The sequence below is a fragment of the Canis lupus genome, chromosome 17 (genome assembly GCF_048164855.1).
Source record: "Canis lupus baileyi chromosome 17, mCanLup2.hap1, whole genome shotgun sequence".
NCBI classification, from domain to species: Eukaryota; Metazoa; Chordata; class Mammalia; order Carnivora; family Canidae; genus Canis; species Canis lupus.
Genome location: NC_132854.1, coordinates 52,299,003 through 52,316,936, shown reverse-complemented (window position 1 = coordinate 52,316,936; position 17,934 = coordinate 52,299,003). Strand labels below are relative to the sequence as shown.

General features: G+C 47.6%; 1 protein-coding gene across 4 annotated transcripts in view; it reads left to right on the top strand.

Moving 5' to 3' along the window:
- Window positions 1–14,672, top strand: part of VWA8 (von Willebrand factor A domain containing 8) — a 353,412-nt gene extending 338,740 nt beyond the window's left edge. For 3 of the 4 annotated variants that reach the window (XM_072782924.1, XM_072782926.1, XM_072782925.1), the window contains 3 exons: window positions 5,447–5,545; window positions 6,487–6,725; window positions 8,939–14,672. In XM_072782924.1, coding sequence (XP_072639025.1) covers window positions 5,447–5,545; window positions 6,487–6,725; window positions 8,939–9,047 — 447 coding nt within the window. In that variant the 3' untranslated portion in view covers window positions 9,048–14,672. The remainder of the gene's footprint in view (window positions 1–5,446; window positions 5,546–6,486; window positions 6,726–8,938) is intronic. The other variant, XR_012010082.1, reaches the window with a different exon arrangement.
- The last annotated feature ends 3,262 nt before the right edge of the window (window positions 14,673–17,934 follow it).

Below are 17,934 nucleotides of genomic sequence, written 5' to 3'. Positions count from 1 at the left end.
GTAATAAAGCATAGCCTTTCCTAAAGTTAGATGATTATCCTTCCCTATAGAAATCTAAACATAAATCTTACTCATTAAAAAAAAAAAAAGGGATCCCTGGGTGGCGCAGCGGTTTAGCGCCTGCCTTTGGCCCGGGGCGTGATCCTGGAGACCCGGGATCGAATCCCACGTCGGGCTCCCTGCATGGAGCCTGCTTCTCCCTCTGCCTGTGTCTCTGCCTCTCTCTCTGTGTGTCTCTCATGAATAAATAAATCTTTTTAAATAAATAAATAAATAAATAAATAAATAAATAAATAAATAAATAAATAAATAAATAAATAAAATAAAATAAAAATAAAAAATAAAAAAAAAACACTATTAGCTCTTTGTTCTAAGCTGAGATTTCTTTGCAGCCCAGATATCACCAACCAGCCTTCTTATTTGCTGATAAATGTGTCTTGGACTAAAACTTAACATTTATTTTCATTTGAATACCTTTCCTTAAATGAATGAGATTTTTCAGAAGAATATAAAGCAAAAGGGCATTTAAGCAAACTTCTAAACCAAAAAAGTATTAAAATGAGCCTTCTGTGATTGAGGCTGTTCTTACTACTGTGGTCTATTATTTATGTGTATGCTAAAAGCAAGACTCTACAAGGACCCAAGGGAGACCTTGAGGAGTGGAGAAATCACGATGGTATAAATTTTGGGCTACTCAAAAAAAGTTACACTCTAAATGTTAGGTGGTTTGATAACAACAGTAAGGTTCTTATTTAATGACTCTGTGATCCTGCACGGCAGCAAGCTTGAGACCCTGTCGAGTCTGATTGGACAGTGGTCACAGCAGGAACCAGACCAGGTGAATGGCACGATCAACTGTTGGAGAATGGACATGAATGCGTTTGTGTACTTTTTTTCCTTGAGCCCAGACAGTTTTGAGGATTAGCAAATTTCTGTCTATAAAATGTGTTGGGGTCCTTGGATGGCAGATACTAGATAATTATGACATAGAAGTATTGTTTTTAATGGAAGCTTAAAATGATCTACAGTCACACCAGGGAATGTTCCACATTTGGACGTACTTTGGATTCCTCTCAACCATTTTATTTACTTTGGGCGCAGAATAATCCCCAAGCCTGTCTGGAAAATGAGAACCAGAGCCTGCAAACCATTTCTAAGCCCCATCCTGTCCCTGAGGTGTGTCTTCTTGGCCTTTGCCGAGACACAAAGGCAGATCCTTCTGCAAATAGCACTTTCCTTACCACAAATAATTAGAAAGGGAGGGGGAAAATAGGGGAGGAAAAAAAAAGAAGAAGAAGAAAGGGAAGAAAGGAGGGAGGAAGAAAGGGAGATTGGCAATTCAGCTGTCTTTTACCTCACTTGTGTGAAAAAGTATGGGATGCTTTCTACTCCTGGGCAAATAATTAAATGGTAGGTGGGTGGGTAGGTAGGTAGAGCACGCAGTCAAGCAAATGATAGAGGGATAGTTACTAGGAGGTTTCCGAAGTATTTAATCAGCCACTATCTGTTTTTGATGTTTTTAAAGAGCATCCAACAGCTCATTTGACTGCTATTTGTTTCATAATCCACTCTTTTCTTCACAACAACCAGGTAACATCAAACCTATGAGCAGACCACGTGGTCAAATACATGTATCCATGCAGCCTCACCCACGGTCGTCTGATTAGCAAGACTTTTAACTTCCAGTTAATAGGGAGGAGGAAGTCTAATACATTCCCAGCCCCCTTGCCTCAGCCACATCAGAGAGACCTCCCTCTGTTTCCAGAAATTGCCCTTCTCCCCTCAGGTGTAAGATCCTGTTTAGCAGATTAGGTCACCAGGCCCGTAAACCAAGGCAGCCCGCCTGGTACGTTCTCAGGACAACCTTATTCTTGGCTGCCAGCAGTTCCTGCCGTGACCATTGTCAAATCAGACTTGATAGAGCCTGGAGCGTGCTGCCGTGGAGGGACCAGGCAAGCTGTCCCCACATCCGTGCCAGTGCCAGTGCTCGGGGGGCACCCGAGGCATCCACCGAAGCCAGCACTTTGGTGCAGATAGCCGTTGTCAAGAGCCGGACAGCTTTGAGGGTTCAAATTCTGTGACCTTTTCCACCAGATTGATAGCATGTTTTTTGCACATATGGAATTTATTACATCCTTACGAAGCATTGGGTCTCAAGCTTTTTTTTTAATGCACTGGTAAATTTCTCTCACAATTCTTTTGTATCATCTTTTGTATTAATAAAAAATAGACGTTAAAACCCAGCGTAGGTAATGCACCAGCCCCTGCCCAACCCCCTGCTCTGGCCCTCCTCTGACCATGCCCCTCCAATGAAGTGAAGAGGCTATGGGGCCAAGGCGGATATGCCAAGTTAGAGCCAATTTTTTTTTTTTTTTTTTTTTTTTTTTTTTTTTACTATTTCATTTATTTGACAGAGAGAGCACAAGCAGGGGGAGCAGCAGGCAGAGGGAGAGGGTGAAGCAGACTCCCTGCTGAGCAGAGAGCCTGCCGTGGGGCTCAGTCCCAGGACCCCAGATTTATGACCTGAGCCCAAGGCAGATGCTTAACCAACTGAGCCACCCAGGTGCCCCTAGAGCCAATTTTTAGATGATGCTCCCGGTTTCGGGGATCCCCGAGAAACCTCAGATGAGCCCAAGCCTGCTTCCAGGACCTACGTGGGTCCCTTTTCTGGGTCCATCTTCTCAGGGCAGACTGGCCAATGGTGTGAACACCCAGGTCTAAGGTATGGCCCGGGGACAGCTGTGTGGAGGGATATGATGGCGTGTGGGTGTGAGCAAGGGGCCGGTGCCACCCATGCCACCCTGTTCTTGCACAGAACTTCCAGGGCCCCTGGCTCTCCAGGTCATTATAATCTATATTTACTGATCAAAGAGGAAGAACAGAATATACCTTATTTAACAATTTGTGGCCTAGTTTATAGATTTTAAATATTTAGACATCTTCATTTGTTTACTTGTCCCTTCTGATTATGCACTTCTCTCTATCCTTTCCCATTCTTCCTGCCTTTTTTCAAATCTCAGGAAAAGAGGTGTCCTCCCTCCTCCAAACTAGACCCTCTGACTGCGACCCTAATCTCCTTCCCTACTGCCCCCTCTCTGCCGCCTGCAGAATGCACAGACGCCTCTCTCCCAGCACGCGCTGTAGATGCAGTTCCATTTTCCTTTCCGATCCCACAAATTTTTCCCTAATACTGTCCCCACAAAGGCTGCTGTCAATTCTGAGGCCCCGGGCTCACTAGTCACCCTCCTCTGGGATGGCTGGGGTTAGTGTAATTCAGCACAGTTGCACAACCACTCCCTGAGACCCTGCACACAGATTCCCCAGGGCTGTCCCCTTATCCCGCTTCACCAAATGCTGTCTCCTCTGTCTTCTCCACTCCACTCTGTGTCCTCCTTCCACCCACCGAAGAGGATACTCCCCAGGGTTCAGTCGAAGGGATCCTCTGCTCTTCCGTCTCTATGCATTTGCCCTTGGCAGACATGTCTCGCTCCTGGCGGGGGGAACAGCCACATCTCTGAGTCTGTGAAATTTTTCTACTTCTTTTCATTTCAAGTACAGTGGTTTCAGTTACAGTATGGGGTGTTTTGTCAGCTAGCTTGGGCTAACCACCATTTATCACATGGTGGGGAAAAATGCATTCCAGCTTCCAAACAGCTTATTTGTAAAAGAATGTAGCCCACATGGGAAAGGAAAGCTTCTTATTGCCCCAACGAGATTGCATCTGTGCAATAAACACACCAGGCACACTCACAGATACTAAAATTCAAAGATGAATAAGATATGGCCTCAAAGAACTCACCAGTTAAAAAGGAATAAACATGAAAAGAAATTATTGCATTCCGCTACGACACCTAGAGTCATGTTTTGCACATGGTGTGTGTTCGAAAGACAGCTGTTGACTGATGGTCAGCTGGTGAGTAGAAAGCAGTGAGTCATAAGCATTTTGCTCCTCAGTAATATTCCAGATACTCCAAAAGATCTTTTGCCCACACTCAGAGTTTTCTTTGCAGATGCCCTAATTGCCCAGATACCCCAAAGTCCGTTCTAACTTTCACATGAGCATCACGAAAATTCTTAGAGGGAGATAGGAGGGAAGAAGGGAATTTGGGAGCAAACCCAACAGTTAAGAACCACCTTGCTCCAATTATAGTTGCTGTGGGTCCCAAACTTCTTTCCAAATTCCACAAAAATGCTGCACCCCACTCTCAGCTCTAGCCTTTCACGATGTGAGACAAAGAATTAAAAAGGTATTTCCTAAATTCAAAATATAGATGTCATCTATATGTGTGAATGTGCAACCTCTTACACATATATGGAGAGGAAATAAAAGCCTCAAAACTTATACAACAAAACATTAACAGATGTTATCTTTAAATAATGGGAATATGAATAATTCTTACTTTCCTTTTTGTGTTTTTCTGTAATTTCTATGGTGAACACCTTTCACTTTTGTGTTCAGGATTTTAAAAAGCATCTGTGCTGTGTAACAAATTGCTGCAAACATAGCACCTGAAAGCAATACCCGTTTCTTAGGTCCTAGTTCTGGAGTTTGGGAGTCTAGGAAGGCTCGGCTGCATTCTCTGCTCAGGATCTCCTAAGGCCGGAACCAGGATGTCAGTCAGACAGGGCTCCTACCCAGAGGCTCTGCTGTCAAGCCCCTTTGGATTTTTGGCAGAATTCAGGTCATTGTGATTGTAGGATTGAAGTCCCTGTTTCCTTGCTGGCTGTCAGCCAGGGTCACTCCTAGATGCCACTCTCAGGGCCTTACCCCAGAGTCCAACCCCCCATCCCAGCCACAGACAATTCCCACATGTCACATGCCCCCCATACTTCAAGTCTTCCCTTCTGCTACCAGACAGAAGAACTCTCTGCTTTATAGGGTTTTTATGATTAAATTAGGCGCGCCCAGATAATCTCCCTTTTTAATTAACTCAAAGTCAATTGATTAGCAGCCTTAATTACATCTGCAAGATCCCCTTTACCACATAATGTAAATAATCACAAGTAACATCCTATCACATTCACAGATCCTGCCCACACTTAAGGGGAGAGGATTATGCAGACTGTGTATAGCAGGGGCTGGGGTCTTGGGGGCCACATTGGAATTCTGGCTACCAGTGTGTGTGTGTGTGTGTGTGTGATTTTTTTTTTTTTTTTTTGAACTCTTCTCTGAGAGTTAAGAATGGAATTCTTGGTAGCCCCTGAAGCCCTCATTATACTTTCTACCTCCTGCTGGTAGAAATCATAAGAGGATGGACCAGAAGTAAAGGAACCTGGAGTGTATCTGCCTTTGTTGATAAACACACATCCGTCTCTCCGTACTTCTCCACGGCCATCTGTCGAGCACTTCTGTACAGTAGCAGACCAAAGAGTTGGAGGCTTATAGGTCTGATGACAATTCTTTAGTGGACGGAGGCCTCTAACTCTCTGATTCTCTTGCCTATAGTATGACATCGTTGGACACTCTGGAGATGGCTACAACATTGGTCTAGTTCCACTTAACAAAATCCCCAAGGACAATAAGCAAAGACTAGAAATCCTGAAGGTAAGTAAATTAAGTCACTTCTATATCGTGAAAACTTCCCCCGGATTAGGTAAAACATCTTCTGATCACTGAAAAGATTCGCTGAGGTAGCAGGAGATACAGAACTGTGTTCCAAACATTCGAGCATTAAATGGAGAAAACACTTGTGCCTAAAATCCTTTTCTCCACGGTACAAATTTTAAACTTTGTTCCCTACCTATTTCCAGGGTACTCAGCATTACCCTGAGCAATACTATTATTAATAATACTGAATAATATTATTATCAGGACTCTACAGCCTGGGTCCCCTCCTGTATCCTCTACAGGTCTTCTCAGTCCCTGCATATCTCAGTAAAAGAAAAAGAATGACCCCTTTTAAGTACTTAGTATTTTCTAATGATATTTTTCACATACCTCGATCTACAATAGAAATACACACACACCGTGCATTTAAGGTAATTGCCCCCCTTGTTCTAAGTACAGTGTTTAGTGCTACAACTTTGTTCATTAGAAATTGAACCCATTCCTCATTTTTCTTCCATGTGCGTTCACAGGACTTGCCCACATTTAAGAGGAGAGGATTATGCAGGCTGTGCATAGCAGGGGCAGGAATCTCAGGGACCACCCTGGAGTTTTGCCTCCCACTGAGTGTGTGTGTGATACCAAGTTTTATGTTTTCTTACATTTTTCCCACTTTAAATGGCAGCTTGAGTTTTAAGAGCAAGTGCCAACTGGGAGAGTTTGGAAACATTCCCTGTTTCTAACAAAAGTCTTAACCGCATATAAATATCACTGTGTACTGTTGTCGCTCTAAGGTGCAAATTAAATAGAACTTACTTAGAGATTTATTATTCAAGGGCAGTAATGGGTATTTGTGCTTTCTCATGGCCAATAGAAATATCATTATGTTTGTTTAAAAAGTTTCTCACCCATGGCTTCCGTGCAACATCTCTTACCCCCAGACCATGCATGCCCATGCTCAATTCTGCATGAGTGGGGACCACACGCTAGAGGGAACAGAACATGCCATCAAGGAAATAGTCAAAGAAGAAGCTGACGAGTACTTTGTCATCGTCTTAAGTGATGCAAACCTGTCACGATACGGAATACATCCTGCCAAGTTTGCCCAAATCCTGACAAGCAACCCTCAAGTAAATGCTTTTGCCATTTTCATTGGCTCTTTAGGTGATCAAGCAACCAGGTAAGCATCCCCTCCGGATCCGGCAAAGGACAGGTATAGGGACACCTGAGTACCTGCCCAGCACGTGCCATTTCATGGGATTGGCTTCACGAGGGGCAGTGGGGGAGAAAATAGAAGGGTAGGCAGTCGAGTTGCTACAGTCAAGGAGCTGGTAGTCGATTTGAGAGGATATAATACTCTGTGTTTGGATGAGCGATAATTCTAAATTGATTATTTTTCAGTCTCTACTTAAACCAACAATAGAATAACAAATTGATTTGTCCACTAATAAACTAGACAGTATTTTACATGTTTTGAACTTAATGTCAAAGTCTCAAGTTCAGTTCTAATCAGTTCATATTTGAATCATATTCAAAGTAGCAGACATCAGGGCGCCTGGGTGGCTTAGTCAAGTGTCTGCCTTTGGCTCAGGTCATGACCTCAAGGTCCTGAGATTGACTGAGCCCCACATGGGGCTCCCTGCTCAGTGGGGAGTCTGCTGCTTCTCCCTTTCCCTCGGCAAGTTCCCTCCCTCTCTCTCTCTCTCTCAAATAAATAAATAAATACATCTTTAAAAAATAAATATAGTAGCAAACATCTACTATTTTCCTAGCAGAAGATGCTATGTATGTGTATATAAATAATATATAAAATATATTATTTATATACACATACATATAGACGTGTATATATCTCTTCTCACTGGGGAGACAGGCAGGTGAAGCACGCGGAGACCGTGAAAAACAGAATATATAGTAAGATGCTACACTGAACATGTGGAATATTCAGTAGAGAAGTTTATGGCCAGATAACAGATACCATTGTAGATGAACTAAAAGGAGAGCTCTGGAAACACTTTGATTTCTCGAACACACTAACGTTTATCTTTTCAAATTATAAACAGAAAGAACTTGTGATTTTTCTCTGCTTGAAATATTTGTATGAAGCAAAAAACACAAATGAAAGTATATCTCCTCCATCCCCCCAAAACAATATTCCTGCCCAGACCACCTACCTTTCTGTTATTCCTGTCTTTTACCTGTCACTCTCTGAGGTATAGAGTCCTGTTTAGATTATGAAATGTTTTAGTGTCCAAACAGCTTGGCATCTTTTTCTATTCCCTTCACCTCGCTGCAGGACCACAGAGGGAGATTAAGAACTGCCTTACTATCATGTCGTTGCAGTCACTTTATTACAACTGACTGATTTTTCTCAGTTTTGTATTGTAGCCCCTTCTAGAACTTCCATGCCCTTGAATGCAAACCATGCCTTTTCCACTCAGATTTTCTTCAGGACCAGCCCAGTATTAAGCAGACAGCAAGTTCAACAAATACTAGTTGAGCTGAAATAGCTATTTTGTCTTTCTAGTGAACAGATCCTGTTTGAATACTTAAGAAAGTACAATAATACCCTTGTGGTTTCCTAGGGAAATGGTCCAACATCCACTGGCAAAAGATATGTTGCAGAATTAGCTGGTCGGTTACCAGGCATGCCAAATGTATGATACTACACAGGATGGTTGACTTTTATTAAATGTCATTCCAAAACCAAACTTTGTTGGCACAGTGAAAGGAGGCGTTCTTTTGGATAGAACTGTGTCTTGTACTTTGATTGCTTTCAAAAATGGCCCTTTGTTCCAAATGATAAATTGCCATTTAAAAAAATTATCATAAGCCTATGTAACCTTAGTATCATCCAAGCTGCAACTGCCGAAGTCAGATTCCCCTTCATGTTGTATGATGTGAGGCAAAAAAATAAAAGAGAGAGAGAGAGAGAGAACCACCTGGGGTTTGGCTGGGCAGCATCTTGGGGGCGTGTTTTCTAAGGCAGGAAAAACACCTAAAAGTACACTGTGAGGCCAATGCATGTGCTGGTCCCAGGTGAGCTAATCCCAGATCCTTCCCTAGGGCTCTGTTTTGCCTTGGGAATACCAGGAAATGACAGTAATAAAAGGAAGGAAATTTCTTCTTTTCAAATTAACTGATTTTTCTCACTGAAAAGACCTCTCTTTTGGTTCACTGCTCTCAGCAGGCCTCTGTTCTGTTGCCCTTCCAGGCCTTTCATTGCCTGGTGACAGCCCATTGGGTTGCAGGCAGGGACAAGGTATTAGAAAGCAAAAACTTCCTTTCCTGAGAAACCATTTGGATGCCGAGGTTTGCTTGGTGAGAGGGCAGGAGGTGGAAGGGGAGCCCCCATTTGCAATGGTGATTTTCTTTCCCTCTCCCTCCTGGCAGGCTTCAGAGAACTCTACCAGCTGGCCGCTCTTTCGTCGCCATGGATACCAAGGACATCCCTCAGATTTTACAACAGATCTTCACCTCCACCATGTTGTCCACTGTTTAAGACGCGCCCTTCATCCCCCCTGATGACCCTGGGATTTGAAACAAGATGGGAGTAAGGCATGCTGTGAAGACAGGAAGGCATCTGTAAAGTGAACCTGTGCAATGACTGGATAATTCTGGCATTCTGGCTCTTCTTGTGCTTGCTTCAGGAGTCAGAATTGAGGAAAGCAGCGGGAGAGGAGCTTGTGCATGGAAATCTACCACCACTGACGGGGTTCACAGGGAAACGGGTTGCCCTGCATTTTATAAAAGGTGTCAGGGTTCATGGAAGACGGTTTGAGAACTGTGGTGCTTGGTTTGTACCCAGAAAGCTCAGGGAAAGAGAATTCCTTGCTTTTGCCTTAAAAGAACATCTGGTCACCTGAGGGAACAGGAGTCATTCTCATACCATTTTCTGCCATCGAGATACAAGTCTGTGTAAACTTGCCCCACCAGGAATCATTATTTTCTCCTCCACCCTCCATCGCCCAGCAAACAATGATTTTATAGTATTAAACCCACTGAAAAGCCGCCCAGCAGCAGTATTTTATAAAAGGTCAGATCTTATTTTTCAATAATTCCATTTTCTTGGCCAAAGCTAAAAAGGAATCAAAAGATCCCTGCATTGCTTCCTTCCCCACTCGACTGTTTAAAGACTTTAAATAATGAAGAGTGACCGTCCTATTTCTGTGCTGTCAGCGTGGAAGGATAAAGGATGTCTTGCCTTGAATTTCCTGTGTCTTCTTGTTCGTCCAGCACTTCTCACAAGTGTCACGTATTTTGGTGTCCAAAATGTAAGGCTCGAAATAACAAACGCTTATGGTTTTACTTAAAGCAAAGTGAAAGCAAGGCAGTTTGTTTGAGTTGAATGGTAACTGGAGATGTCTTTAGCTATAAAACGAACAAACAAAAACACCCTTTTTTTCAAGATTTGTTCTTTTTTCTTTCAAAGTGCACCTTATTCCCCACCTGCTCTTCGGCTGACCTTTATTTATCAACGGGCTCAATGTCACTTTGTTTAAAATCAAACGCTACAGCCAAAGTCAGGCTCTGTTCAACCACATAAGGACTTCCTCTTCACCGGTGATGCAAAGTCAGAATTGCGGGGAGTACCGATGTATGTGTGCTTTCCTGACATGGGTTGGAAAAACTAATCTTGTTAATAATAATTAACTTATTTGTCCATATGTAGTGAAATTGTACAGATTCGTTTCATTTTAATCAATCATAGGAAAGAAAACACCCGTTTGTTTCACCAGCCTAACCCCCTAACAACTGTCAAAGAAATAAAAGCAATCAGATTTCCAGTGCAGTCGGGACTGCCCCATGAGCTCGCCGACTTGTCTTGTTTTTCCAGCCAGATGCTTGCTCTGTGTACTGAATCATCCAGTGATGCGATCGCAACCCAGTAAGTCCCTTTAACCCTGTACCAGCATTAGGAACGGTAGTAATAATAACAAGGGCAGCCGCCCAGTGTTCACTGATGACCTAGAACGCAGCGGGGATGCTAAGTGGGTCCATTCAGGGGTGGGTCCGTTCAGTCCTCACAACGATGTGTGCAAAACAGGTACTTTTTAACCTCATTTTACAGACAAGGAAGGCAAGTCACTTCCCAATACTGAACTCTTGACTATTCATTGTCCTTTTAACATCCTTCTTGACAAGTAAGGAAACTGAGACCTAAGGAAGCTCAAGAAAACAGGCCACACCCCCGGTCAGGCAGGGCCATGGTGGCCCCCTTGGTGCATTATTCTTACCTCAGGCGAGCTCTCCTTGCCTTCGCTGCTCTCTCTTCTTGCAACCTGACCGCAGTTCATAGAGCTTCCTTCCACTCCCTGGAAGAAAGAGGAGCTTTCCTTCCTCTCAGAAACCACCTGCACACATTCTGCCGCTCGGAGGGAGGTGTGGGGACCCGGGACAGGAACACTGCTGGAGGGACACCTCTCACCGGGCCTTCCTGGGCTCAGCCACAAACTTGAGGAAGTGCCTTTCGCAGGGCCAGCTTAACCCCCGGGGTGCCCCTCCACGAGAGGGTCACAGCCCCCAAATGTTTGGGCCCAGAATCCAAGAGTCGGGTAGAGAATGGCATGGGTTTTTCAAAATTTATTTATTTGACAGAGCACAACCAGGGGGAGCGGCAAGCAGAGGGAGAGGGAGAAGCAATCTCCCTGCAGAGCAAGGAGCAAGGAGCCGGATGCAGGCCTCCATCCCAGATCCCCCAGGATCATGACCTGAGCCAAAGGGAGGTGCTTAACCCACTGAGCCACCCAGGTGCCCTGAGAATGGCCTTTTAACAAATCTCACCTGTGCCCTAACTACCTGAGTGAGCAGAAGCCATTTTTTTTTTAACATGGGGAGAATGTTCTCACGTAATTAAATTTTCCTTTCCCCACCGGCCAGACATCCTTGCAATTGTAAGAAAGAAAAGGAAAGAAAAAAGAAAAAAAAGAAAAGAAAAGAAAAGAAAAGGAAGGAAGAAAGGAAGGAAGGAAGGAAGGAAGGAAGGAAGGAAGGAAGGAAGGAAGGAAGGAAGGAAGGAAGGAAGGAAGGAAGGAGAAAGAAAGATCATGTAACTCCTGACTTATTTGTAAAAGAGAAGCTGACAGGGGAGGGGGAGAGGACAGAGAAGACATGAGGAGGGTTTATTTTCACTTCTTGGAATCCCTAAGAAGTTTGTGCCTTTATTATTAAACGCACTTAATTACGGGCCACTCCAGGCTGTTCCCAGGCCCTTCTCGGGGCCAGGACATTATAATAAATGTATTGTTTGCCTCAGGGGGGTCCCATTGAAAGGCATGGACACCAGCTGGGTCTCCCCAGTGAGCCCGGGGAGCCCTGAGAAGGTTCATTGTTACCCCTGAGCACCGGGAGGAATGAATGCACTGAATGGCCACAGCATCAGGGGCCCCTTCCCCCCAGAACCTTCTGTGTGCCCCGGCAAGATGACCTCATCACACAGGAGGCAGTGGATCGGGCCTGGAGGACCTGAGCCTGTCACACGTTGGGAATGAATCATTTAATTCTTTTCCACGTACACCCTTTCCAGTGACCTGTCAGAGGAGGAGAAATCCATCAATGCCAGTGGGATTTTCTCTCAAACAAAACTCGAGGGCTCTGAAATCCATTGAGAAGTAGTTTTCTGGGGACAGCATGGTCACGGTTCCAGAACCAGCTCCAGAGGCTTCAGCCCTCCCTCCACCTGGCTCCTTCCTGTGCCTGTCCCCTGTCATATCAGCTAGGATTAAATTCCTCCGGGGAGCAGAGGAGCTGAGAGGTATGGGACTGGGGGGACAGGCGGGGTCTGCCAGTTTGTCCCCTTTCCATTAGGGCCCAACAATCACAGGTGTGAGGGAGACCCCGCAAGTTCTAAGCCAGCATCTCCTGCCTGGACACCTGGTCTTCCAGAGTTGCATCAAAGAATAGGCAAATGCCCGCTCGCATCTAGTAAGTTGTACGTGACTTTGTCGCCTTAAGAGATAAAATGTCCACTTGCGAAAAATTATTCCAACCAGTAACATCTAGCTTTCGAACACACTCTGATGAAGAGTCTGACGCGCTCCCGCCTTCTGGTCAGGGTGTCCTCAAAGTCCCCGCCACTGCCCTTCCCCTCCCTTTCTCTCAGGTTTGCTGTGGCCAAAGCGCTACAGGTAAACGGAAAGGAATCCGGTGTTGGATCTTGTGGCGGAAGGCTTCATAAACTCGAAGTAGAAGAGTCAGTAGAAAGGAAGTTCTAGATGCTGCTGTGAGGTGTGACCTTGGGCTTGTCACCTCTGGGTCTCAACTGCTTCATCTGTTTGTTTTTTTTTAAGATTTATTTATTTATTTATTCATGAAAGGCACAGAGGAGAGAGAGAGGCAGAGACACAGGCAGAGGGAGAAGCAGGCTCCATGCAGGGAGCCCGATGTGGGACTCGATCCGGGGTCTCCAAGATCAGGCCCTGGGCTGAAGGCAGGTGCTACACGGTCCTGGGATTGAGCCCCACGTCGGGCTCCCTGCTCAGTGGGGAGCCTGCTTCTCCCTCCACGCCTCCCTCCTGCTTAGGTGCGCTCTCTCTCTCCTCTCTCTCTCTCATGCTCTGTCTCTTAAATAAAACCTTTTTAAAAATTAAAGTTTAGAGACACCGGTGGCTCAGTGGTTGAGCATCTGCCTTTGGCCCAGGGCGTGACCCTGGAGACCCGAGATCGAGTCCCACGTCGGGCTCCCGGTGCATGGAGCCTGCTTCTCCCTCTATGTCTCTGCCTCTCTCTGTGTGTCTCTCATGAATAAATAAAATCTTTTTTAAAAAGACTTAAATTTAAAATGTTGAACCAAATTCTAACACTACAGTCCCTGTTTCTAAATCTCATACGGCCAACTGACCCTGTCCCTCACACAAGACTTGCAAGAACCACAGCATTTCAATGTGGTTTTGGCTCCAGAACCCCCACAAACCGCCCCTGTTGTACAGAGGGTTTGAGCCCCCAAATCACCGGGCTTGAGTGTCACCGGCAGGGTCCGCGGCCTAAAAGCTACAAAGAATCATTAGATTAGGACAAGCAGGGTTTCCCCCCTCAGCTGGACAGACACTGCTGTCGGATAGGAATGCACCAGATTCCTGCCCCTCGCCTCCCTCTTTGCGTCTTGCTGCCTTAAACTAAAACCCCGAATCCGCTAATCTGCAGAAGATCAAAAAGGATCAGGAATTGGAAAACTACTGGGTGCCGAGAGCTGACCTTTGTGCCACAAGCTGAACAATGCACAATTGTGTGTGCGGGTTTTTTTTTTTTTTTCATTGTTGAATCCTGTAAACAAAAATCTCCTCCAGAGGCGGGGGGAAATGCTTGCCAAGCAAACCTCTCTGGTTGAAAATGATTTGACTTTTTTTTTTTTTTTTTTTTTTTTTGACACTGAGCACCGTCTGGGGCTTCCACCTTCCAACAGAGGCCTTGTCTGTTCTTGCAGCAGCCGGGGCCGAACGCTTTGGAATGCCGGGGTTACATAACCTCAAAACTGAGTGGCGCTTGTGGTCTTTGGCCACCCCGAGCAAAGCAGAACTCTCCGAAGGTGGTTTGGATCCGGAGCGTGGTGGGAACGTCATACTTAGCTCGAAGAAATCTCAGCAACCGACACGTCAGCTCCAAGAAACATCAGCCGCCGCACAAGGCCCTCTCCTCCAGGCAGGCGCCAGGATCACCTGGAGGCTCTCTCTTCTCCCTGGCTTCGTCAAAGTGCTTTGGAGCTGCCAGCTTTTTCCTTGAAAAAGCAATCAGCTGTTGGTCGTTAAACTCTGACTCCAGAGACAATGGGTGTGACCCCCCCGAAGTGTCCGCATATCTTAAAATTTCTTAAATTTCTTAAAGAAATTTCTTAAAATGATGTGCAACTCCGAGGCCTTAGGAATAGTAGTGAGGGTTTGACCTGGGAAGGGAAGGGGACACCTGTCAGCCTGAGCATCCCACAGCAGGTTTGTCTCCCTACGCTGGCCGCGATGGGACAAGAAAATAATGAGCCTGTCAAGAGTACTCTGTGTAATTGGTCTCATGATGCCGTACATGAAGCCTTATTAATTGAAATGAAATAAAATAAGGACGCTTACTCAGACGGGACATTAAAGTTGGGTTTCTGGGTGCAATATATTTATATTAATAAATACTGATGCCAATGTAATGAGACTGAGCCTTTCTTCGTTCCAACACGAATTAAGACGTCTTCTATCCTCGGGGCTCCAGGAATAGAGGAAGTCCTAGCAGAGCTCGTGGGCCCATTTCCTTTTACAGAACATTTTCTGGCCCACAGAAGATTCAGCCCTGAAAACAGTGGCCTGGAAAGGAGCACATTTGGGGGGGGGGCTGGGGGGCAGTGGAAATGGCAGCACAGGGGAGGCAGCCCATTGAGCAGCCTTGGCCTTGGCTCCTGGGGGGTGGGATGGGGCTCCCACAGGGCCCACGGCTGGTGAGGAACCCAAGGGCTTCGCAGCATGCCGGGTTGCTCCGATTCCGGGGCATCGCACACAAAAGTAAAGAAGGCAGATGGCAAGGGATACGGGGGAAGGTTCGAGGGCTCAGTTCACCGAGGCGTGGTCTGGGGAATACACGTGTGATAAAGGATTCCTCCCTGAAAAGTGTCCTTGGGGGCCTCGAGGTTTTTGAACAACTCTCTTCAAAGAGCGTGCATGGCCACACATTGCAGGCTCGAGTACGACGCTCCGGAAGCCCCGATATTCAGTACGCAGTGTCCCCCCAAGGGGTCTCCCTTCCTCTCTGGCCTCTCCGGGGAGCCTGGGGGAAACGGGAACCCTCTCCGCAGAGGCGGGACCGTGGCAGCTCCGCAAGACCGCCGGAGAGCAGACAGTCGGTCACTTGGCTGCAGTACAGCTCCGCGCAGCTGGCCTGGCTCCTTGCCCCCCAACATCTGAAGTCTGTCTTTGGAGCTGCGTTTCCCCGAGAGAGAGGGGCTTCTTTCAAATACAAATAGCCTGGGAGGCTATCCATCACCCCCATCCTGGTTTGAATTCCCTCATTCACACGCGGTCTCTCCAGGCCCCAGCTGAGATGAAGGTTCCAGACTGGGCCTGTGACCAGTGAGGAAGCAGAGGGGGGGCTGGGGTGCTTGCAGCTGGAGCATCCCCCAAGCAGGGGCCTGGGCCCGGGACTCAGCGTGCAGGCACGAGACAGGGGCTCCCCCGGGGTGCGTGTATCATACCCCCTTCCTCCGGGGAGCACACAGTGAAGGCTTCGTCAGGTGTGGGTGTGGGTGCGCGGTGGCTCGGCGCTCTGCAGTCCTGCCTTTTCAGATGTACCCGGATCTCCGCTTGCCTTTTGCTCCCGCTTAGGGACCGTCCACATTTGCTGGTGTCTGGGTGACAGAGTCAGGTGCGGCGCAGCACCATCAGGGAGGCGATTCCCTAGAAAGGGCAGGGCCCTTCAACACTGGGCGCCTGCCCCCAGCCTCTGGGGAAGTAAACAGATCAGAATTTTTTTTTTTCAATTTGCCAAGAGAACCTCGCCCCTGTGCTGTGGGCTTTACACCACCGAGAGGCCACAGTCCTCACTGGAAGCCTCTTCCCTCCCTGCAGACGCAGGGCTGGCCCACACCCCGTGGGACCCAGGCCTGGCCACAGGGACATTCCGAGGAAGGAGTCGTGCAATCCCGTGCAATCCCATGCAATCCCGTGCAATCCCGCGTCCCGTCCTGGCAAGGACTGGAATGAGATCAACGGGAGCCTCTTCAACCAGAATGATCCTCCTGTACAATGGGAGTACTGAGAATTCCTCTAGGAAGTGTCCGTAGAAGTCCGGAGAAGCGCCTGTAATTCAGGCCTTACTTAGGAAGAAGCTGTTTGTGTAACAGTCTTTTTTTTTTTTTTTAATTTCATTTATTTATTCATGAGAGACACAGAGGCAGAGACACAGGCAGAGGGAGAAGCAGGCTCCATGTGGGGAGCCCAACGCGGGACTCGATCCCGGGACCCCAGGATCACACCTCGGGCCGAAGTCGGCGCTGAACCGCTGGGCCACCCGGGCTGCCCTATAACAGTTTCTAAAAAACACCTATTATCAGCATTAAAAAAAAATACCAAGGACCTTTGGAAAATGAGTGTGGCTTTTTAAAAGAAAAAAGCTCCTTTGTTTTTCTCCGAGACGGTTCTCTTTTTTTTTCCACTTCCCAAAAAAAGCAGTTGGGTTTTTTGTTTTGTTTTGTTTTGTTTTTGTTTTTGTTTTTAAGATATAACCGACATTGTATTCATTTCGGGGGGCCACATAGTGAGTGACCGGCCGCTGACAGATGCTGTGGGAGGCCGCCGCGTGCAGCTGGCCCCCGTCCTCCCCTGGCCTGCGGGTGACCCCCGCCCCGTCCCTGCGCCCAGGATGCCTCTAAGGACCACGACATCAGCTTCTCCCTCAGAGCCACGCCGGCTCCCCCACGGGCCGGTCCTGCACCGCCTGATGGAAAAGCCTCGAGGCTGCAGGTTTCACCGAAGTCGGGGAGCCAAGGAGCCGCGCAGAAGCCAGCCCGAGCCGGCAGCCGCTCGCCCTACAGCTGCCCAAGCCGGGGCATCCCCCCAGGCCCCGCAGCCGAGAAACCCCAGGTCCCCCGACGTGGGGCCAGCCGCAGAGTCCCCCGCCCTAGGGCTCCAGACGCGTCTCCTGGCCTCGCCTCCAACAGGAGCCTCAGCATCGGACATCTCGGGGCCCACGAAGGCGTGATGAAGCCCCCTGATGAGCAGGACGTGGTAGCCAGTGCAGGCATCTCTCCGGGAGGGAAGTGGCCCCTTGGAGGTGAAGGGCTCTGGCCAGTTTCACTGGGGGCCAGGGCAGCCTTTGGCCTGGTGCAACATCTGAGCATGGACGCGAGCTCGGAGGGTGGTGGGGGTGCAGGGCCCCCCGAGAGGCCACTGGGCTCCAGGGCTTTCCATCCCTCCAGGACCCCACAGACAGGGCCCGTGCTCTCCATCTGCAGACACCAGCCTCCTGGTCAGAACCTGGGCGCTCAGGCTTCACCATCGCGTGTCTCGGGTGAGGCACAAGGGTGTTTTCTTCGGAGGGACCCCAGCTGGGTGCCCGGCAACCACAGCTTTCCCTTCAGGAGGCTGTTAGCACCAGAGCTGTGGTGCTAAAAGAGACGACAGCGGAGTCCTCTGGATGTCCCCCCAACCCTGGCCTGTGGGGTACAGGCCTCAAGCCAGGGGAGAACTCCTGACGCAGCGAGGTTTGCAGATAGCCGGTGAAGGGAATTGGTCCCTGTACTCGGTCCCTTCTGGGAGGGTGACTGAGGAGTCTCAGAAGGCTCAGCCTGAGGGCCCACGGTCCCATCATATGTGAAGAGAATAATAAAAAGGAATAGCATTATCGCACAAAATAACAAGAGCTGTTACCTAGCACTTCCCACGAGCCAGGCACTTTCCCAGGGCTTTGCATCAAACAAACTC